The sequence below is a fragment of the Hemitrygon akajei genome, chromosome 14 (assembly GCF_048418815.1).
Source record: "Hemitrygon akajei chromosome 14, sHemAka1.3, whole genome shotgun sequence".
Classification (NCBI taxonomy): domain Eukaryota; kingdom Metazoa; phylum Chordata; class Chondrichthyes; order Myliobatiformes; family Dasyatidae; genus Hemitrygon; species Hemitrygon akajei.
In genome coordinates this window covers 60962537-60985483 of record NC_133137.1, presented here as the reverse complement: position 1 = coordinate 60985483, position 22947 = coordinate 60962537, and the positions used below count along the sequence as shown (strand labels likewise).

General features: G+C 42.4%; 1 protein-coding gene across 2 annotated transcripts in view; it reads left to right on the top strand.

Annotated features, from left to right (window-relative positions):
- The window catches only part of ptpro (protein tyrosine phosphatase receptor type O), a 169101-nt gene that overhangs the window by 46793 nt on the left and 99361 nt on the right, over nt 1–22947 (top strand). For both annotated transcript variants that reach the window (XM_073066200.1, XM_073066202.1), the window contains exons 2-3: nt 10795–11074; nt 21850–22011. In XM_073066200.1, the coding sequence (XP_072922301.1) occupies nt 10795–11074; nt 21850–22011 (442 nt within the window). The remainder of the gene's footprint in view (nt 1–10794; nt 11075–21849; nt 22012–22947) is intronic.

Sequence of the window (22947 nt, the reverse complement as noted above, 5' to 3'; positions counted from 1 at the left end):
GAATCTATAGGGAGAAGCGCTGTCGACATTTCGGGCCAAGACCCTTTGTCAGGACTAACTGAAAGGAAAGATAGTAAGAGACGTCGACAGTGCTTCTCCCTATAGATGCTGCCTGGTTTGCTGCGTTCCACCAGCATTTTGTGTGTTTTGCAGTAAATATTGACTATTCTGTAAAGGGATTTCCTGGCTAGAGACAAAGGTGCTAATAACAGGCAGTTTGTGCAAATTGCACTGAAATCCAGTGTCCCAGTGCCCTGATAACCCTATAAGATTGAATAATAATATTCCTGCAAAATTATGTGGAGGGGATATTGTAAATAAATGTGAGAGAACTGTTGGTTAAACTGCCTTTTATTAATGGAAAATAAATTATTGTACTACACTTGCACATGGCAAAAATAACAGCGACAGAGTTCACAGTTTTTACATCAACATTCTGGTGTGTCAACTGAGATGATTTAATTAAACAGTGCTAATACCTCACCTAATACGAATGAATAAGTCTGTTTTGTGTTACTTCTGGTAATCATGAACTGCAAAAGGAAAGAAGACATAATAGAAACCAATCTTTTCTAAGTGATTGGTTTGAGGGTGTGAGGGTGATTTTATAAACACGAATTGCAAAGTTTTCTTGTATTGGCTGATGGGCTTGCTCTTTTCATTGTCCTCCTTCGGGTTGGTTTAACGGTGGGGACCTTTGGCACATTTAGAACTGTGCACAAGTACTATCTCTGACTTCATTAATGTCCGATTAGGTTATGACCTCTGAACAAACCAGCAACACGGGAATACAGTGGGAGAGGTTTTATTCGAGGGGAATGTGTTGAAACTTCCTTGCATACATTCCTTACTGTACACACCCGAATCAGAATGTTCCAGAATGTTTGTAGTATGCCGAGGGCGAGATCTGTGGCATTCAAGTCTGGTGACCCAAGTCTGGACAAGAAAACCAGGTATGACTTGTGGAGGCCTATTTTAAGAGCTGAGGATCAATTCCGAGTGAGGTTGGAGGCAGCATTAACTCTGGCAGGGTTTGCAGGCCATTACTTCTTACAAAGTGAAACCCAACCCCATGAATGGCAGAGATGCTTCACTCCCAGATGAGCTCAACGCCTTTTATGCTCATTTTGAAAAGCAGAATAAAACTACAGCTATGAGGATTCCTGCAACACCCAGTGACCCTGTGACCTCTGTCTTAGAGACAGGCAATCTAGCTGTCCTTAAAGAGGGTGAATTCTTGCAAGGCGACAGGCCTTGATGGACTACCTGGTAAGGCTCTGAAAACCTCTATGATGACTTATGGTTTCACAGATGAAGTAGGACCTAGTTGGTAGGCTGGCTGAGGAAGAAGTTTTAAGGTATTCCACTCCTACTGTTTACACGTGGCTGCTGTGCATTCTTGGTACATGGAAACGAGGTTCTCAGTTTTCCCATCTTTACTGCGAGTAGTCATACTCCTGAGGTACCCAGGAGCATTGCAAGTAACTTTAGAGCATGTCTTTGAATCTTAACTGCTGATCATTTTATATGACAGAGCTGGGTATAGTGTCTGTCTGTGAGTCCATTGTTGGTCTTGGGAACAATGTGGCCAACTGTATATGACTGAAGGTCTTCATTTGGGAGAGGATGCTGACACGGGTTTGCTTATCTGGGATTTAGCTTCACTTGGATTTTAAAGAGGCAACATTGCAGGTGGTTTTTCACTCCCTCGAGGCATCTGCCATTGGCGGTCTGTCTTGTGGAGGAATTTGAGAAGGCAGGAACCTCTTCTGGCTGGCAGAACATGAATTTTGTGTTGGATTCAAGGTTCTAATCCTCAAATACACTTTGCCTCCATTGACTAAACGCTGGTGCTGGCTCATTGTCCTCATTGACAGGTGGCTGGTGGTTGCTGTAAAATTAGTTTGACCGTGGGTAATGGGGGAAGATTGATGGAGGACCCTGGACTTGTGTGCATTGACTATAAGGCCCATCACCACCTTTAGTGAACAAGTCAACTATGAGGGGTGATTGATAAGTTCATGGCCTAAGGTAGAAAGAGTCTATTTTAGAAAACCTAGCACATTTATTTTTCAGCATAGTCCCCTCCTACATTTACACACTTAGTCCAGCGGCCGTGGAGCATACGGATCCCTTCTTTGTAGAAGTGGTCCACAGCAGGGGTGATTGATAAGTTTGTGGCCCAAGGTAGAGATGAGTTATACAGCTCTTGCTACATGCACGTGCAGTTCAACTCTTTGTGAGTGATTATGCAGAAAGTTTGAAGTTAGTAACTCATCTCCTTCTACCATAGGCCACAAACTTATCAATTGCCCATGCTGTGGACCACTTCTGGCAGTCTAAGATGCAGGCTTCTACAAAGAAGGGATCCGTATGCTCTACAACCACTGGACTAAGTGTGTAAATGTAGGAAAAATAAATGTGCTAGGTTTTCTAAAATTAACTCCTTCTACTTTAGGCCACGAACTAATCAATCACCCCTCGTATGTCTTTAGGCCACGAACTAACCAATCACCCCTCGTATGTCTTGGAGTTTGAGCGCAGACAAAGTGGGATAAACAACACGCTTAGCTCTGTTAGTGATTCATTATATTCAGGGCACAGCATACCGTTAAAATAAGATGCCCCAAGTACACAACAGCAATCTTGCGGTGAGTTCCTCTCCTTTACTACAGAAGGTGAATCATCTGTTAATTAAAGAGCCTTTTAAATATCAGGAGGATCCTGTTTAAAAATGCCTCCCTTGACTTTTTCCTCTCAAATTAACTCTGACTATAGGTCACTAGGTCCTGGAAAGAAGCATTTTGCAGAAAGCAATTTTGTTATTAGATCATTGAGTTAGATGGGGGAGAGGAAAGAATCATTAGAAGGGAATTTGGCAGCGTCGGCTTTTCAAAGTTCAAAGTAAATTTATTATCAAAGTACATATATGTCACAATACATATTTATGAGATTCATTGCAGGGTTTTTGGCTGTAAGTGTAAACAGATTAGAAAAACTAAATCAGCAGCTGAAACACAGGTGCCTGCTACAAAGTCTCGGCAAAGCTGTACATGCCAGTTTGGATCATTTTATATGAAGCAATTTCTCATTAGTCTTGTTGAGGAAAAACAATAAACTCTTGGCTCAGAGAGGATTGCTTCTGGAAGATTGGCAAATAAGATTTCCACGACAGTCCAACCAGTTGTAGACATTTGATATCGTAATTAAGTTTTGTCTTATCTTTGATATTTTTATTTCTGCAGTAGCTGCTTTGAACACCCTAACTGGTGCTCCCAATGCACTTAACCAATTTTTAGAGCTTAGATTTGAGATCCCTCACTTTTGGGTATCCAACACAGTATTAACCCAGGCTCTTCTATGTCTGCATATTGTACTGTTCCTTACTGGAGATGGTATGTGGACATGCCAAACTTGCGTGAATCATTTTAAGCTGGGATTCAGGCCCTTGCTCAGAATGTAATTGTTGCAATGGGCTTGCTTTTCTTTTGTTCATTTGATTCATCAGACTAATGTATTGACCACAATCTTTCAGTAACTCAACAATGGCATTGGTGCAACCCTCTAGGCCTTCTGTGTAAACTCTCAGCAGCACATGAATTTGAAACAAGTCCCTTGTACAGGGTTTATGTAGAATAAGTATAGGACTTTTTCTTCATCAGATGTCGAAGTGATGTTTCCATGTTCACAAGACATTGATTTGATTTGCCATGAGCGGTACTGCATGACACCTTCTTGTATCTTCAAGTAATATTTTAATTAAGTGGCTTCATTGATAGCATATTTTAAGATTGTTAACTCTTGCCTGAAAGTCACACAAAATGAGTTGGTTGGTTAAGTAGGAAATAGAATTAGTGTCATTGTACTACTGGATACAGCCTTCTCTATCGCGGGTAATAGGGCACATCTACACGAGATGCTGTCGCAGGAAAGTAGCATCCAACATCAGAGACCGGGTCCACCCAGGCCATGCTGTCTTCTCACTGCTGCCATCAGGAAGAAGGTACAGGGGTCTCAGGATTCACACCACCAGGTTCAGGAACAGTTATTAGCCGTCACCCATAAGGCACTTGAACCAAATGGGAAACATCACTCAACTTCACTTGCCCCATCATTGAAATGTTGCCACAACCTTTGGCCCCGCTTTCAATGACTCTTCATCTCATGTTCTCAATATTTATTGCTTGCTTATTTAGTTATTTGTTTGTTTGTTTGTTTGTATTTGCAGTTTGTTGCCTTTTGCACACTGGTTCAATACCCAAGTTGGTGTGATCTTTCATTGATTCTGTTATGGATATTATTCTATTATAGATTTACTGAGTATGTCAGCAAGAAGATGAAACTCAGGGTAGTATATGGTGACATACATGTACTTTGGTAATAAATAAACTTATAAACTTAATTTTTATGTTTTTACTTTTTACTAGAGAGAGAGAGCTGTAACAAGCTGATGTGGGCAAGTGTCTTTCAGTAGGACGAGTTACCGGGTGCTCGAGTGAGGTGTGCAGGCACTAATATCTGTTTTAAATTAGCAGCAGACAGAATGCTGGAGCAACTCTGCAGATCAGGCAGCATCAGTGGAGAGGAATGAGCAGTCAATGGTTGAAATGTTGACTTTTGTTTCTCACCATCGATGCTGCCTGGCCTGCTGAGTTTCTCCAGCATTTTGTGTGCTGCACTGGATTTCCAGCATCTGCAGAATCTCCTGTGTCTATTTTGAAAGAATACTTGTCAATTTTTTACATCCCCTCCCTCCACGTCCCTCTGGGCCTCATTTTCATTGCACCTTTGCTGCTTGCAAGGGAGTTGTAATCATCTTGGGTCTGACATCTGAAAATCGCTGCTTGCTTTTCTGTCCCTCCTAAATAAATTTACCATCCAAATCATTTTGATTGGAGTCAAAAGAGACGTTTGAATTCCCAACGTTCAGCTGCAGATGCCTTTGTAGGCTTTTGTTAATGATCTTAGCTGGAAGATCAAAATGCCAAGCATTCAAGGATTAGTTCATGCAACTACCGAGGGACCCAACCATAACAAAGCAATAAGCAGTAATAACTTCTCACTCTTGTTATTTTTCAGGGAGTGGAAGATGAGGTGTCATTAAGTAGGACTCAGAAAATGGTTTGTGGATTCATGCTGCTAAGGGGAGTAGTCAGATAACAGAAGGCACAGGATCACACTGGGAAGCAGAACAGGCTTGAGGAGTCTTGTTGAAAACTCAGTACTTTGATGAAATGCTACTACATTTACCTGCTTTATATTAATGATTTCATTGTCGTACTGTAATTGCAGTATGCTTTCTCTGCTCTATTTTTAAGATGAAAATTGGAAGTGCAGGAGCATTTAACAATTATCGTGCTTAGAAAGAGTTCTATTTATGATTTACTGCCAAGTAGAACATGAAGATTTCTTTTCTAGATTGCGATTAAGGAAGTTGAACCATCACTGGTTGATTTGTATTTAAATACACGAACAAAGGAACAAAACATCATGCATTATTCATTAAGAGTCACTAATTTGCAAAGTAATTTTCCTGCCATTGAAGAAGATAGTGTTAGTTTTGGCCACATTATGCCAGCTATTGTAAACCTGTCAACCTCTTCAGCTCATTACGCTCGCACAAGAAATTTCTGTCTTTTCTCAACTGTCTCTGACCCCAAGACATCCGTTATTATTGTGCAATATATAAGCCATCCAGTATTAATCTTCAGAAGCACAAGAAATTCTGAAGACGCTGGAAATCCAAAGCAACAGAGGCAAAATACTGGAGGAACAGGAGGTCAGGCAGCAGCTAGGGAAATGAATAAACAGTGGACGTTTCGGGCCAAGACCTGTCTTAAGGAAGGGGAAGATAACAGAATAAAAAGGTGGGGTGAGGGGAAGGAGGCTCGTCAGGTAGATGGGAAAGGTCAAGGGCTGGAGAGGAAGAGATGTGATAGGAGAGGAGAGTGGACAATAGGAGAAAGGGAAGAAAATGGAGATGATACGCAGGTGAGAAAAGAAGAGGCCGGGGGGGGGGGGGGGGGGGGGAATAGAAGAAGAGGGGAGGGCAAGGGAATTTTTTTACCAGAAGGAGAAATTGATATTCATGCCAACAGGCTAGAGGTTACTCAGACAGAATTTAAGGTGTTGAGCTTCCACCCTTGGTTTGATCATTTCTTTAATCCACTTGATACTGATGGATTCACAGTGTTCCCATTAATGCCATTGGATTTAGATTCAAAGATTCAAAGTACATTTATCATCAAATTATGTATGCAGCATACAACCCTGAAATTTGTCTGCCCCACAGACAGCCTCGAGACAAAGAACCATGGAACCAACCCAGTTGAAGAAAGCATCAAACCCCCCTGCCCCCACATGCAAAAATATGTGCTAACCGCAAGACAAGAATGAGCACAAACACAGAATAAAAAACACAAAATCAAAAGGCATGTTTCAGTTCAGCTCAGGGTTCATTATCTCCATACCGCCCCAATTCAAAAATTGCTCAAATTTAGTAAGGAAAAGAAAAGGAGAGACCGGAACTAGAACACGTCATCAAAACCTGAATTAGAATACAAATCTACAAACGGCAACAATTAAACTTTGCTTCAGCACCATCCTCCGATAGCATCGAGGGAAAGAGAGAGAATTCGAACGCAAGGGCCTTCCCTCGAGAGCAGCGAGCGAGTGGGAGAGAACGACCACCACACTTCCCTCTGGCAGCGGTGAGCAAGAGGCTGGTAAACAATGCTGAACACTTGCTCACCCTCTGCACCTGCCTCGACGATTTCAGTCTTCCTCGGCGAGAGATGGATTATTTACTGATGATTATAAAACGTTACCTGTTACAGTTCCATGTTACGCCCATAAGGAAATTACAGGAGGGAATTCTGAGGGTCAGGATCTATCAGCATTTGGATAGACAAAGCCTGATTTGGAGGAGTCAGCATGGCTTTGTGTTGTAAAGTCATGCTGGATGAATCGTTAAGAGTTTTTAAAAGTGATAATAAAAAATAGATGAGGGTAGGGCAATTGATGTCTTTTTGGACTTTACCAAGGTCTTTGACAAAGTCCCATGTGGTTGGCTGGTCTGTCTGGTCCCATCGAATCCAGGAGGAGGTGGTCAGGCTGATTCAAAATTGACTTGAAGGTGGGAAACAGAGGGTGGTGTTCATTCTCAGAGTGCAAGCTAGTGTCTAGTGTGTGTCTCGGAGGCTGGTGTTAGGATTCTTGTTATTTTTTTATATTGCATAAATAATTTGGATATCAATGTACGAAGCTTGATCAGCCAGTTTTGCAGATGACACCAAAGGTGTTAATTGATAGTGAAGGATGTTGTAAATTACAGAGGGATTGTAATCAATTTGGAAAATAAGCCAAGAAGTGGCTAGTGGATCTCAATCCAGGTAAGTGTGAGATGAACACAAGGAAATCTGCAGATGCTAGAAATTCAAACAACAACACACACAAAATGCTGGTGGAACACAGCAGGTCAGGCAGCATCCATAGGGAGAAGCGCTGTCGATGTTTCGGGCCAAGACCCTTCGTCAGAACTAACCGAAAGGAAAGATAGTAAGAGATTTGAAAGTAGTGGGAGGAGGAGGAAATGCGAAATGATAGGAGAAGACCGGTGGGGGTGGGATGAAGCTAAGAGCTGGAAAGGTGATTGGCGAAAGTGATACAGAGCTGGAGAAGGGAAAGGATCATGGGACGGGAGGCCTCAGGAGAAAGAAAGGGGGGGGAGCACCAGAGGGAGATGGAGAATAGGCAAACAACTAAATATGTCAGGGATGGGGTAAGAAGGGGAGGATGGGCATTAACGGAAGTTAGAGAAGTCAATATTCATGCCATCAGGTTGGAGGCTACCCAGCCGGTATATGAGGTGTTGCTCCTCCAACCTGAGTTTAGATTCATTTTGACAATAGAGGAGGCCATGGATAGACATATCAGAATGGGAATGGGACTTGGAATTAAAATGTGTGGCCACTGGGAGATCCTGCTTTCTCTGGCAGACCAAGCGTAGGTGTTCAGCGAAACGGTCTCCCAGTCTGCATCGGGTCTCACCAATATATAAAAGGCCACACCGGGAGCACCGGATGCAGTATACCACACCAGCCGACTCACAGGTGAAGTGTCGCCTCACCTGGAAGGACTGTCTGGGGCCCGGAATGGTGGTGAGGGAGGAAGTGTAAGGGCAGGTGTAGCACTTGTTCCGCTTACAAGGATAAGTGCCAGGAGGGAGATCGGTGGGAAGAGATGGGTGGGATAAATGGACAGGGGTCGCATAGAGAGTGATCCCTGCAGAAAGCAGAAAGAGGAGGGGAGGGAAAGATGTGCTTGGTAGTGGGATCCTGTTGCAGGTGGCGGAAGTTACGGAGAATTATACGTTGGACCTGGAGGCTGGTGGGGTGGTAGGTAAGGACAAGGGGAACCCTATCCCGAGTGGGGTGGCGGGTGGATGGGGTGAGGGCAGATGTGCGGGAAATGGGAGAGATGCGTTTGAGAGCAGAGTTGATGGTGGACGAAGGGAAGCCCCTTTGTTTAAAAAAGAAAGACACCTCCTTCTTCCTGGAATGAAAAGCCTCATCCTGAGAGCAGATGCGGCGGAGACGGAGGAATTGTGAGAAGGGGATAGCCTTTTTGCAAGAGACAGGGTGGGAAGAGGAATAGTCCAGGTAGCTGTGAGAGTCTGTAGGCTTATAGTAGATATCAGTAGATAGGCCGTCTCCAGAGATGGAGACAGAAAGATCAAGAAAGGGGCGGGAGTTGTCGGAAATGGACCAGGTAAATTTGAGGGCAGGGTGAAAGTTGGAGGCAAAGTTAATGAAGTGTGAGATGATGCATTTTGGTAAGTCAAACCAGTGTAAGACTTGTATTATGAATGGTAGGGCACTCGTGGCCTCACAATCTACCTTGTTATGATCTTCCATCCTTATTGTTTAGCTGCACTACACTTTATTCTGCATTCTGTTGTAGCTTTACATCGGTCTACCTCAATGCACGGTGTAATGATTTGACCTGTATGAACAGTGTGGAGAATGAGCTTTTCACTGAGTGTTGGCGTGTGTGACAGGACAATGACATTCCAGTTCCAGTAGGGAGAGTACCAGAACAGGAAGTCCTGAGACTGCAAGGGCATAGTGTGTTGAAAGCCGTGTCACAAATAGACCCAGGGTGATAAGAAAGGCATCGGGAACATTGGCCTTCATGAGTCAGGGATTGAGTACGTATAGAAGACAGGATAGGGACATTGTATAAGTACTTAATGTATTGTGTACACTTTTGTGTTGCCCAATTATAGAAAGGTGTGATTAAACGGAAAAGAGTGAAAAGAAGATCTACAAGGGAGGTGCCAGGGCTAGAAACCCTGAGTTATAGGGAGGGGTTTGCGAAGCTGGTCTTTAATGCAGAATGAGGGGTGCCTTACAGAAATGTTTAAATTATGAGAGGCATGGATAAGGGGGATAGCAACAGTCTTTCTCCAGGGGAGGAGAATCTAAAACAAGGGGGCAGAGGGTTAGAACGGGGGAGGAAAGATTTAAAAGGGAGCTCAGGGAAACACTTTCTAGATAGAAGGTGGTGAGTATATGGAATGAACTGCCAGAGGAGGTGGTTCAGGCAGGTACAATAGATTCATTTAAGAAGCACTTAGATAAATACAGTACATGGAAAAGCAGGATATAGGGAGAATTTGGGAAATTTTGACTAATTGTGTGGACACTGTGGTCAGTATGGACTTGCTAGGGCAAGGGCTTCTTTCTGTGATGACTTGCTCTAGGACTCTGCGTTGGGGACCGAAAGGGGATCAGACTGGGAAGTGAGGCCTTTGGGTAGTGGAGGTGGAGTTAGTGCAGTTTTGGGGGGTGGGGAGGGTTGAGGATGCTGAAGGAAGTGAGAAAATAAGTGAGGTCTCCAAGCTGAAGTGAAAGTCTGTGCTAATAAAACCTTGCTCTTAGGACAATCGCTATGGGTGCACCGCGGAACAAAGTGGCCTAACAGTAGTGCTCTAAAGTATTGTTGCATGCAGAATTCCAAGAATATGTGAATGTGTGAAATAGCAAGTGCAAATTGTGACCAAAGTTGCCTGCCTACTCCTGTGCGGCGGACTGATTAGATCTGGAAATCATTGCAAACATGTTTCTCACTCAAAGTAACTCATTATCATTAGTGTTAATATCAAAAAGAAGCTTTATATTCTACATGTGCATTTCTAGTCTGTACTACGTTCTAATGGATTTTTAAAACTCTTTGTCTTATCTTAATTAAAGCACAGTTTCTGACCTGAAAATGCACATGATATTGGTAAGAGCAAATATTTTAGTGAATGAATCGATATTAGAATTTCTCCTCTGCAGTATATCCCTGGTACAAGGCTCAAGTTCATAACATGGATTTTCCAGTTCATTGAATGTATCTGATGTGTAGCAGACTGCCTTAAAGCTTGTGAATTTTCTGCTGATCCCTTTCACTTCTTGCACATTCTCTGAAAGTAATTCCATCTGAATTACATTTATGTTTAATTTATCACTTTCTTGTGAAAGCTGCTTGTATGGTACCATACGCTTGTGTTGCTGCTGCAAGCAAGTTTTTCATTGCACCTGTTCATATATTTACATTACAGTAAACTCAAACTTGAACTTCTTTTTCCAGGGACTCAGTATTTGCCCAGTGTTTGTATTTTCCTTTAACTGTGTAGACGGATGAATTTCTACGCTTGCTCGTATGTCAAATGATGAGAAAGCTTTTCTTGTTTCACTTTCGTACTTACTCTTCTCATTCCCTTGGTAATTTTCTGTTCTTTCCACCCAGAGTGCCTTTGCGATCTCTGCCACCGTTAGTGATGACAACCAAATCATAGTGTCACTCCAGCCATCAGATGTGACCAATGGATCCTCTTTGTATTATGTGAAGATAACACAGTCTGTTAACCTGACTAGTTATAAACTCCAGTTCAAGGACTTCAACCATACACTCCCTCCTCCTGTAGTCTTCAATGCTTCTTACCATGGAATCTACTACTTGATTACTCTCCTGATCGGAAGCTCGCAATCAACTGCTAAGCCAGTGCACTTGGTTGCTGTATTAACAAGTAAGTTGTTGTTATGCTGCTTATCAAGTTAAATATAGGTTGCTGTTGCCTTGGTAAGGGATATCTGCCTGGGAGGTTCAGGTGGTATACAAGACAAATGATGAAACATAATTTCTCAACGCGCCTGTATTCCCAGATCAGAGAACATTCTGTAGCCTGTGATTTTTTTTCCCCCCAGCATAAATTGTCCATTTGGACTTGACTTCATTTAATGAACAATAAACAAGTGCACTGTTAGTGTCTTTGTCCAGGAGTTTTGGAATTTGATTAGCTGCTCAATAGATTAAGTATAAAAGGTTTCACTGGCGTTTAGTTGAAGCTAATAAATGTGGTTGCTGCATTTGTTTCACATCTCCATGGAATAGTGTAGAAGTGATTTCACACTTCCTTGATCCAAGCCCCAATCATTCATCTAAACATAGAACAGTACAGCACAGAAACTGGCCCTTCTGCCCACTGTGCTGTGTCGAACCAGCTGAAAAGTAAATTAAGAAAACGCAGAATCTAATGCCTCCTACCTCGACCGTGTCCATATCCTGCTGTAATTCATTCATCTATTGCTTTCTTTGCTGTTCTCAATAACTGCATGTGTAGAATCACGCATGGGAGCATTTCTCATCCTGAGATCAGGGCATGTGAAAGGACACATTTAGTCAGTCAGTTGGGATTCCTTGCATCACCAGCATCATTCATAGTAAAATAATGGCTGATACTTCTGTCAAAATAGGACAGCTGAGTGCCAGGTGAGTTTACTAATTGTTAGAAATGAATCCCTTGTCTACACGACTTGATTAAGTCGCTAATCGCTTGCTATTAAATGTAAAGAAAAATGTCTTTGAATGTCTTTAAGTAAAGTGTTGTCAATTATTTTGAATTGAATTGTTTATGTAAGCAGTTGCTTCAGAATCAAAATCATTAGTGACAAGCAACATTAAAGTCTATGAAGTGTTTGGAGAGGAAAGGAAGGTTCCTGGAATTTGTATTTTACCTGACCAGTAAAAATCATTTCCCAAAATGGTTGTGATCATATGATTTTAAGAACTGCTCCCCCCCCCCCCAACCACCACAGGAAATTAAAAATGATGGGGGGAGGGGATATAAAAGGCAATGGTCCATCATTTGCCCCTGCTGCATGCATCTCCTTAGGAGCTGTCTGAAGAGCCATGTTGATAAAGGACCTGCAGTGTAGGGACATCAAAAGTCTAATGAAGGTTGGCTCTTTGAAATCAGGGACTGGAACTTTGAAGGAAGGAAGGAAGTAGTTGTGCAAAGGAACAAGGCTTTTAATCAGACTTCAGTTCCTCTAATCCAGTTTCAGTCCCTTGGTTTTGCTTTTCGCCACAGCATCTTTAAGACCCAAGTGGTAAGGGTTTACCTGCATTTTAGGATCCACTTCAAAAATTGCAAAATAAAATTGACTTTTAATTAAAAGCCATCATGAATGCCTGTTGGAATGCTTTTTTTCTAGAGGACAATGTAGCTGAAAACACATTTCATACCACAGGAGATTCTACAGATGCTAATACTCCAGAATGACACGTACAAAATGCTGCTGGAAATCTGCAGGTCAGGCAACATCAGTGGAGAGGAACAAACAGTGTATTTATTCCTCTCCATAGATGCTGCCTGACCTGTTGAGTTTTTCCAGCATTCTGTGTATGTTTAGTGGCTCCTGTTCTTATCATTCTTTTGGAAAACCTGGCACTGATGGTTTAGATTTGAGGATCTAGGGTGCTTTCCTCCCTCTTACCTCCAGGCTGGTTGAGGCAATTCCAAAATGTAGTAGGCCGCACAAGCCCACTGCCACAGGCTCAGTCCCTGAAAGGTCTGTAGTTGGCCCATCGAACCCATACTTCTCTCACTCCCTGTTCCCTCACCCCTGACCAATACCATTCATGGCAATACTCATGCATGCCTGCCTGTGTGCACTGTCACCACCGTCTCTCCAGTATCCCTTTCCCTGCTTTCCAGACCAAGCACCGGAGCAGTGAGATCTGCTGTATGAGACACAGAGAGAATCAGTGTCAGGTTGTGATCGGGGCAGAACTCTGCGCCAACAGGAAGACCAGAACACTGATGTCTAATATTGAAAAATCCGCACTTAGCGCAAGTTGTTGATTTAGAGAGGCTGTTGAGAAATCAGTGTAACATTCAAACCAACGTAAACTCCTTAGTGCTTGGAAGTGTCATATTTTTTAGCAGGTATCAGAATACTAAATGAATCTTGGATTACTTTGCCTGAGTTATTGATTCAAACATCAGCTGAGAAGATAAAGTTAACTGATTAGCTTTGTTTGTCATGTGTACATTGAAACGTCAGAGACACGCGCTGTTTTGTGTCAACGGCCGACACAGTCCAAGCATTGTGCTGGAGGCAGCCCACAAGTGTCAGCACGCTTCTGGTGGCAACATAGCATGCCTGTAACTCGGTAACCCTAGCCGTGCATCTTTGGAATCTGGGAGGAAAGCAGGGCAGCCTGAAGAGACCCACACGGTCATGAGGAGAACGTACAGTGGGAACTGAACCCTGATCAGTGAAATCTATAAAGCAATGCACTAACCTGTGTTGCCTTGTAGTACTGAGGTGCAGCACATAGTTCTGAAAGCAAATTACAAAGGGATTGGAGTTTAAAAATACTGTTCCATGCGTACAGGGTATTGTTAAGGCTGCACCTAGAAATAGCAAAACAAGTTAAACTGTCTTCTCCTTTGAAAAGATAGGGGATGAAACATACAAACCTAAGAAGGCATGATAAGATGGGTGTTTCTGCTTGTGAGTATTCAAAACAAAAGATATTTTTATAAGAGGGCAGTGATCTAATATTGGAACACCAACATCTCGATGTTTTTATTTCACTCACAAAATGCTGGAGGAACTCAGCAGGCCAGGCAGCAGCTGTGGAAGAGAGTATAGTTGACATTTTGGGCCAAGACCATTCATCAGGACTTGATGAAGGCTCTCGGCCCAAAACGTCCACAGTACTCTTTTCCGTAGATGCTGCCTGGCCTGCTGAGTTCCTCCAGCATTTTCTGTGTGTTGCTTGGATTTCCAGCATCTGCATATTTCCCTTGTTTGATTTAATTTCATATATCAATTGTTTAGTCGAACAGGTTACTTGCGCTGTACAGATTAAAGACCAATTATAGATGGTCTCCAGGAAAGCAGCTTTTTATGTAAGTATGAGGAAATCTGCAGATGCTGGAAATTCAAGCAACACACACCAGATGCTGGTGGAATGCAGCAGCATTTTGTGTGTGTTGCTTTTTATGTAAGTGTCCACACATGCTGGGCTGGGCCATTGGTGCTGCAGGAGTGAGCTCGTATCACGGATTTCTGTAGTTGACAGATACGAGGCAAGGTAGTGGTTGTGTAGGAAGGGAATTCCAGAGCTTCTGTTGGATTTGACTGTGTGAAGTAAACAAAGGGAAATGTTGGGAAGTAAACTCTCAGACCTGTGTGTTGGGGTGAGGCAGTGGATTAACCCGGACTGTATGCAATGCAATTTGAAAAGTATGAAAATTGCTATTGCAATTCACAGGTCTGTTGTCTAGAAATTCAGTGAGGTAATGCTGCTTACTTCTTGACCTGGTGCAGTTGACCTCATCCGGAATGAGAGGTGAGAATGACCATTTTTGGTCCCACTTCCTGCAGTGATTGACATTTGATCATCTGAGCTCATTTCCATGTCTGGAACAATGCCAGTCTCTGTGCAGTGCTTTACAATTCTACCGCCAGGACTTAAGAACTTTTTAAAAGCTATTATTAATGCTTTTTGAGATAGTGATTTAGATGCATATCATATTTTTTACTGAGTTAAGTATTGTATGTAATTAGTTTTGCTACAACAAGTGTATGGGACATTGGAAAAAAAGTTGAATTTCCCCATGGGGATGAATAAAGTATCTATCTATCTATCTATCTATCTATCTATCTAAATCAAGTTGGCTTGGGCGCAAGCATCCTGGCTTAGGGTTTGTACCTTAGCTCTGTGATTCCCCAGGCCTGATCTGTCTCTCATTCACCACCACCTCCCCAGCCCCCCCACCCCCGCCAAGCACACGCAAAATGTCAGTGGAACTCAGCAGTTCAGGCAGCATCAATGGAGGGAACTAAGCAGTCAACATTTGGGCCAGTACTTTTCAGGACTCAAAGGAAGGGGGCAAAAGCCAGAAAAAAAGTGGGGGGGGGCAGAAGCTTACAGCTGATAGGTGAGTCCAGGTGAGGGGGAAAATGAAAGGATGGGAGAGTGGGGTTGATGTAAGAAGGTGGGAGAGAATAGGTAGAAGAGGTAAAGGGCTGAAAAAGAAGGAAACTGGTTTGGATAAGACAGTGAAATAAAGGGAAAGAGGTGGGAAACCAGAGGGGTTTAAGAGCAGGTCACGAGTGCGAGAGAAGAGAATGGGTGAAAGACCCAAAAGAATGGGGGGGGGGATGGGGAGACATAAAAGGGTAGAAGCAAACAGAGGAAAGTTAGAGAAACAGACATTCATGCCATTAGGTTGGAGACTACACAGACAGAACATAAGGTGATCTTCTGCCAACCTGTGTTTGGCTTCATTGTGGAGGCTGTGAACAGACATGTCAGTGTGGGAATAGGAAGTCAAATTGAAATGGCTGGACATAGGAGATCTTGTCTGTTGCAGATGGTGCTCGCTGAAGCGGTTCCCCAACCTGTGCTGGGTCTCACTCGTGTCTGTGGAGGCTGCACCAGAAGCACTGGATACAATAGGTGACACTCAATTGCAGGTGAAGTACTGCCTCACCTGGAAGGACTATTTAGGACCCTCAGTGGTGGAGAGGGAGGAGGTGTAGGGGCAGATGTAAAATTTGCAACGCTTGCAGGGGTAAGTGCCAGGAGGAAGATCAATGGGGAAGGGCAAGTGGACGAGGGGGTCTCGTAGAGAGTGATTACTATGGAAAGCAGAGGTGGGTTGGGAGAGATATCCCCTTCTTTTTCAGTTCTGATGAAGAGTCCCAGCCTGTAGCATTGACTGTTTGTTTTCTCTCCTTAGATGCTGCCTGACCTTTTCAATTCTTACAGCTTTTTGTGTGTGTTCCTCAAGGTTTCCAGAATCTGAGATGGGGCAAGTGAAGTTATCCCCACAGGTTCACGAGCCTGATGGTTGAGGGGTAATAATTGTGTCTGAACCTGGTGGTGCGAGTCCTGAGGCTCCTGTACCTTTGTGATGCAGCAGCGAGAAGACAGCATGCTTTGGGTGGTGGGGTTCCTTGATGATGGATGCCGCTTTCCTGCAACAGCGTTCCATGTAGACATGCTCAGCGGTGGGGAGGGCTTTACCTGTGATGGACTGGGCTGTATCCGTTACTTTTTGTAAGATTTTTCATTCAAGGATTTGGTATTTCCATACCAGATCATGAGGCGACCAGTCAACATGCTCTCCACAACATACCTGTAAAGGCTTGTCGAAGTTTTAGATGTCATGCCAAGTCTTCACAAGCTTCTAAGAAAGTAGAGGCTCTGCCATGCTTTCTTTGTAATTGCACTTATGTGCTGGGCCCAGGACAGGTCCTCTGTAATAATAACAGTGAGGAATTTACATTGCTGACCCTCTCCACCTCCGATTCCTAATGAGGACTGGCTCATGGACCTCTGGTTTCCTCCTTCTGAAGTCAATAACCAGCTCCTTGGTCTTGCTAACAATGCATGAGGGGTTGTTATGGCACCACTCAGCCAGACTATCTGTTTCCCTCCTATATGCTGACTTGTCACCACCTTTGAATCGGCCAATGACTGCAGTGTCCAATATTTCTCTGACCATTTCTATAACAGTGGCAAGATTTGGAGTATTAGATTCAGTATTGTTAGATTTTAGATTTAATAATGTAATCTTATTTTCTCCAATAATTACTCCATATCCTCAGTCATGTCAGGCCTTCTGCACAAGGTCAAATGAACTATGCAGGCTTTACAATGGGGGAACAACTGTTTAATATTTTAGCCACTAAAAGATGAAATCTTGATCTCCAAATCTACCTCGTTGTGACTCTTGCACTTGATTTATCTGCTGCTCTCCATTTTCTCTGTAGCACTTTACTCTGCTTTGCCATACCTAACTCGATTCACCTATGTATGCAATGGTCTGTTAGATGACACACAATCTAAAGCTTTCCTGAGTTCAAAGTAAGTTACATTATTAAAGTACATGTATCTAAACATATACAACCTTAGAGATTCATTTCTTATGGGCATACTCAATAAATCTATAAAATATTAACTACAACAGAATCACTGAAAGACTGCCCAGCTAGGACATTCAACTAGAGTGCAGAAGACAACAAACTGTACAAATATAAGAAGGAGTAATAATAAACAAATAAGTAATAAATATCAAGAGCATGAGACAAAGAGTCCTTGAAAGTGAGTCCATAGTTGTGGGAACATTTCAATGATGAGCAGGTGAAGCTGAGTGAAGTTATTCCTTTTGGTTCAAGAGCCTAATGGTTGAGGGGTAGTAACTGTTCCAGAACCTGGTGCGAGTCCTGAGGCTGCTGTGCCTGCTTCCTGAAGGCAGCAGCAAAAAGAGAGCATGTCCTGGGTGGTGAATGTCCCTGATAATAGATGCTGCTTTCCTGCAACAATATTTCACGTACTCAGTGGTTGTGAGGGCTTTACCCACGATGACTGGTACATCATAGAGTAATAGATGAACCAATTTATCCTATCTCAGCCTCTAAGGAACTCACATTTGAGATCAAGCTTGAATCAAAGTGCCAACAAAATATATGTTAGTATTATTCTACAAGAATTCAAACTTCACAGTTATGTTTTCAAGTCTAGTTTTACAACTCCTGAATGTAGTTTACACCAGCGTACAGTGTCTTTCGTCTGATCCCTCTGTGCACACGTTGCTCTTCATACAGTGACTCAAACAATATTTCTCCCTCAACCACCCTCATGAAGACAGCTTCCTTAATCAATAGTTCAAAGCCTTGTGTTCAAATTTACCTTAGAGATTCATGTTGCGAATAATTTTGTGATTGAGGTGCTCCGAAATATCCACGTGACATAGGAGTTGCTGTCGAGCAGAAGGTCATTCATTTGCTTTCCTGAAGAATGTGAATAGTGTATTGTTTTAAATTTTGTGCATAAATGAGACTACTGTTTTCAGACAATTCCTTGTTGTTGCAGTATCTCTGCTTACGTAGTGAGCAATTTCAAGTTCCTGGGTGTCAGTATCTCTGAAGAGCTAACCTGGACCCAATTTATCAATGCAGCTACAAAGAAGGCAAGACAGCAGCTATATTTCATTAGGAGTTTGAAAAGATTTAGTATGTAACCAAAAACACTCCAAAATTTCTACAGACGTACAATGTAGAGCACTCTAACTGGATGCATCACTGTCTGTTATGGGGGGGCGGGGGCGGAGGAGGAAGTGCGCTACTGCACAGGATCAAAGTAAGCCACAGAGAGTTGTTAAATTCGTCAGCTCCATCACTGACACTAGCCTCCGTAGTAACCAGGACATCTTCAAGGAGTGCTGCCTCAAAAAAGCGGCGTCCATCATTAAAGACTCCTATCACCCAGAATACACCCTCTTCTCATTGCGACGATCGGGAAGGAGGCATAGAAGCCTGAAGGCACACACTCAGCAATTCAGGAACAGCTTTCTCTGCTGTGCCATATGATTTCTGAATGGACATTGAACCCATGTCTATTTCTTTGCACTACTTATTTAATTTAACTATTTAACATCTGGATGCGAGCAGTGTACTGAATAAGGTAGATGAACATAGCACAGTTACAGATTGGCATGTGTGATGTTGTGGGCATCAGTGAATCATGGCTGAAAGAAGATTAAGGCCAGCTACTTAATGTCACATTGTAGGCAGAGGGGATGTTGTTGCTCTGTTGGTAAAAATGAAACCAAATCATTAGGCAGAGATGATACAGGGTCAGAAGGTGTTGAATCGTTATCAATAGAGTTAAGGAACTGCAAGGGTAAAAAGATCCTGATAGGAGTTGTATGCAGATCCCCAAACAGTAGTAAGAATGCTTCAACTTATAACGGGAGATAGAAAATGCATGCCCAATGTTACAGTAGTCATGGGGGATTTCAATGTTCAGGTAGATTGGGAAAATCAGGTTGGTGCTGATTCCAAGAGGGGCAGTTTCTAGAATGCCTGTGACATGTCTTTTTAGAGCAGCTCGTGGCTGAGCCCACTGCAGGATCAGCTATTCTGGATTGGGTGCTGTGCAATGAACTGGAATTGTTTCAAGAGCTCAAGGTAACAGAACCCTTAGGGGAAAAGTGATCATAGTATGATGGTATTCACTCTGAATTTTGAGGAGGAGAAGCAAAAATCAGATGTATCCGTATTACAATGGAGTAAAGGGAATCACAGAGGGATGAGAGAGGAGTTGGCCAGAATTGATTGGGAAAAAACACTGGCAAGGATGACAGCAGAGCAGCAATGGCTGGAATTTTGGAAGCAATTCGGAAGGCATAGAATATATTCATTCCAAAGAGGAAGAAGTTTTCTAAAGGAAAGATGATAGAACGATTGCTAACAAGAGAAATCAAAGCCAAATAAAAGCCAAAGAGAGGGCATACAATAGAGTGATAATTAGCAGGAAACTAGAGGATTAGGCAGCTTTCAAATACCAACAGGAGACAACTAAAAGAGTAATTAACAAGGTAAAGATGGAATACAAAAGTAAGCTAGCTAATAATATTAAAGTGGATAACAGAAGTTTCTTCAGGTACAAAAAGTACAAAAGAGAGGTGAGAGTGGATATCGGACCACTGGAAAATGATGCTGGAGAGGTAGTAAGGGGGTCAAGGAAATAGCGGACAAACTAAATAAATATTTTATACCTGTCTTCACTGAGAAAAGCACTAGCAGAATGACAGATGTTCCAGGTGTCAGGGGTCATGACGTGTGTGAAGATACCATAACTAGAGAGAAGTTTCTTGGGAAACTGAAAGGTCTGAAGGTAGATAAATCACCTAGACCAGATGGTGTATACCCCAGAGCTCTGAAAGAGCTGGCTGAAGAGATTGTGGAGACATTAGTAATGATCTTTCAAGAAACACTAGATTCTGGAATGGTTCCAGAAGACTGGAAAATTGCAAATGTCACTCCACTCTTCAAGAAGGGAGAGAAGCAGAAGAAAGGAAGTTATAGTCCAGTTAGTCTGACCTCAGTGGTTAGGAGAATGTTGGAGTCAATTGTTAAGGATGTGCTTTCGGGATACATGGAGATACGTGATAAAATAGGCTGTAGTCAGCATGGTTTCCTCAAGGGAAAATCTTGCCTGACAAATCTCTTGGAATTCTTTGAAGAAATAACACGCAGGATAGAGAAAGATAAATCAATTGATGTTGTGTATTTGATTTTCAGAGGGCCTTTGACCAGATGTCACACATGAGCTGCCAAACAAGCTACAAGCCCATAGTATTACAGGGAAGATTCTGGCGCAGACAAAGCAGTGATTGACTGGCAGAAGGCAAAGAGTGGGAATAAAGGGAGCCTTTTCTGATTGGCTGCTGGTGACTAGTGGTGTCCCGCTGGGGTCTGTGTAGGGACTGGCTCTTTTTACATTATATGTTAATGATTTGGATGATGGAATTGATGTCTTTGTTGCAAAGTTTGCAGACAATATGAAGATAGGTGAAGGGGCAGGTAGTTTTCAGGAATTAGAGAGGTGATAGAAGGACTTAGGTTAGGAGAATGGGCAAAGAAGTGGCAAATGGAATACAGTGTTGGGAAGTGTATGGTCATGCGCATTGGTAGCAGAAATGAAAGGGTTGACTACTTTATGAATGGAAAGAAAATACAAAAACTGAGGTGCAAAGGGACTTGTGAGTCCTTGTGCAGGATTCCCTAAAGGGTTAAATTGCAGGTTGAGCCTGTGGTGAGGAAAGCAAATGCAATGTTAGCACTCATTTCAAACAAACTTGAATATAAAAGCAAGGATGGAATGTTGAGACTTTATAAAGTACTAGTGAGCAATTTTGGGCCCCTTATCTTAGAAGGGATGTGCAGAAACTGAAGGGGATTCAAAGGAGGTTCATGAAAATGATTCCTGGTTTGAACAGCTTATCATATGAAGTGTGTTTGATGGCTCTGAGCCTGTATTCACTAGAATTCAGAAGAATGAGGGGTGACCTCATTGAAACCTATCAAATGGTGAAAGGCCTTGACAGAGTGGATGTGGAGAGGATGTTTCCATTGGTGGGAGAGTCTAAAACCAGAAGACACAGTCTTAGAATAGAGGGGTGTCTGTTTAGAACAGAGACGAGGAGGAATTTCTTCAGAGAGTGGTGAACCTGTGGAATTCGTTGCCACAGGCATCTTTGGAGGACCAGTCTGTATGTATATTAAGGCAGAGTTTGACAGATTCATCATTGGTCAGGATACGGGGAGAAGGCAGGGGACTGGAACTGAGAGGAAAATTGAATCAGCCATGTTGAAATGGTGGAGCAGACTTGATGGCCCAAATGGCCTAATTCTGCTTCTATGTTTTGTGCTGTTATATACTATATATACTTACTGTAATTCCCAGTTTTTTCCACTGTTATTATGTATTGCATTGTACTCCTGCTGCAGAGTTAAATTTCATGATGTGCCGGTGATAATAATCCTGATTCTGATATTTCTGCCAGATTTTTGTTTCAGATTATTTCTAGAAAATGCAAGAATATAAGAGCTCAGTTCTTGATTCAGTTACTTCTCATAAAAGAAACCTTGTTTATCCATGTGTGCACTAATGCCTTTTAACTATCACTGAGGCTTCCTCTGTGTTCTCTAGAACCTCTTCCTATCAACAGTGTGGCAATATATGATTACAAGCAGTCGCCACAAACTGGAGTCCTATTTGATATTCAATATCCAAAGCAGACCACCAACTTTTTCTCAAGGTTAAAATTAAGCTACTTCGAAGGCAACCATTACCGATCATCCCTCCACAAAGGTAAGAGACATCAATTAAGTGGATGCTGTCCCGTTTCCAGCAATGCAATTGTGATGGATAAAATTATTTTTCTGAGGCAGTTGTAGATTTCCTCTCAGAGAATAATAAAACAGATTGCTTGTATGCAGAAATGAGTCGGCAAAAGAATGAGTTAGCAAATTTTGAGAGAACGGTCTTGGAAATTACAGTATGAACAACACATACAAAATTCACGCACAGAGACAATTAACTCTTCAAGGAGTGCAGGGACTTAGGATGGTTTTTGTTGTAGGGCTCTGTACATCTAGGCAGCCGGGTATGTTTGATGAAGCAATAGGTCTTTTCCTATCTATAGTGTTAGACATCCTGGAATTTGCCTCAGTTGTCCTGCAGAAGATTCAGTGTCCATGTAGAATAATGGGGATCTGTTAGAGACTTATTTAGTAGTAACAGTTTAACTTATAATGTAGGTTATAATCAGAGATGGGGCTTAACCTAACAGTGTAGTATAGCAAGCTGAATTAGATACCTGGACAATCTGGCTTTTGCACTGGTTTTAGCCCGTTCAAATTTAGTATGAATGGAAATTGCAAGGCCTAATTCAAACTTAATAAAACAGTTCAGAACTGTTCTAAGAAGCAAAGTCGATATTTTCTTGTTTTGAGAATGAATTTTCATTCTAAAGTAAGTCCTCACGCATTGCATAAATTCCATTTGTTAGCTGAACTAAAGGTGTTTTATGGATTATAAGGAGCTAGAAACCAATTTTTTCACACTTACTCAGAGTTGTGGGTCACTTGAAAGCTGTGTGTGGAAGTCTGTTGAAGATTCAGATCTTCAATTTTGAGATTCAAAGGGGTGAGATTGCCAGATTCCCAGTGTACTGATGCGCTGTGTTATTCTCCACATGATACCATCTATTGGTCTACTCCAGGTTCTCACTGCTGACAGTGCTTT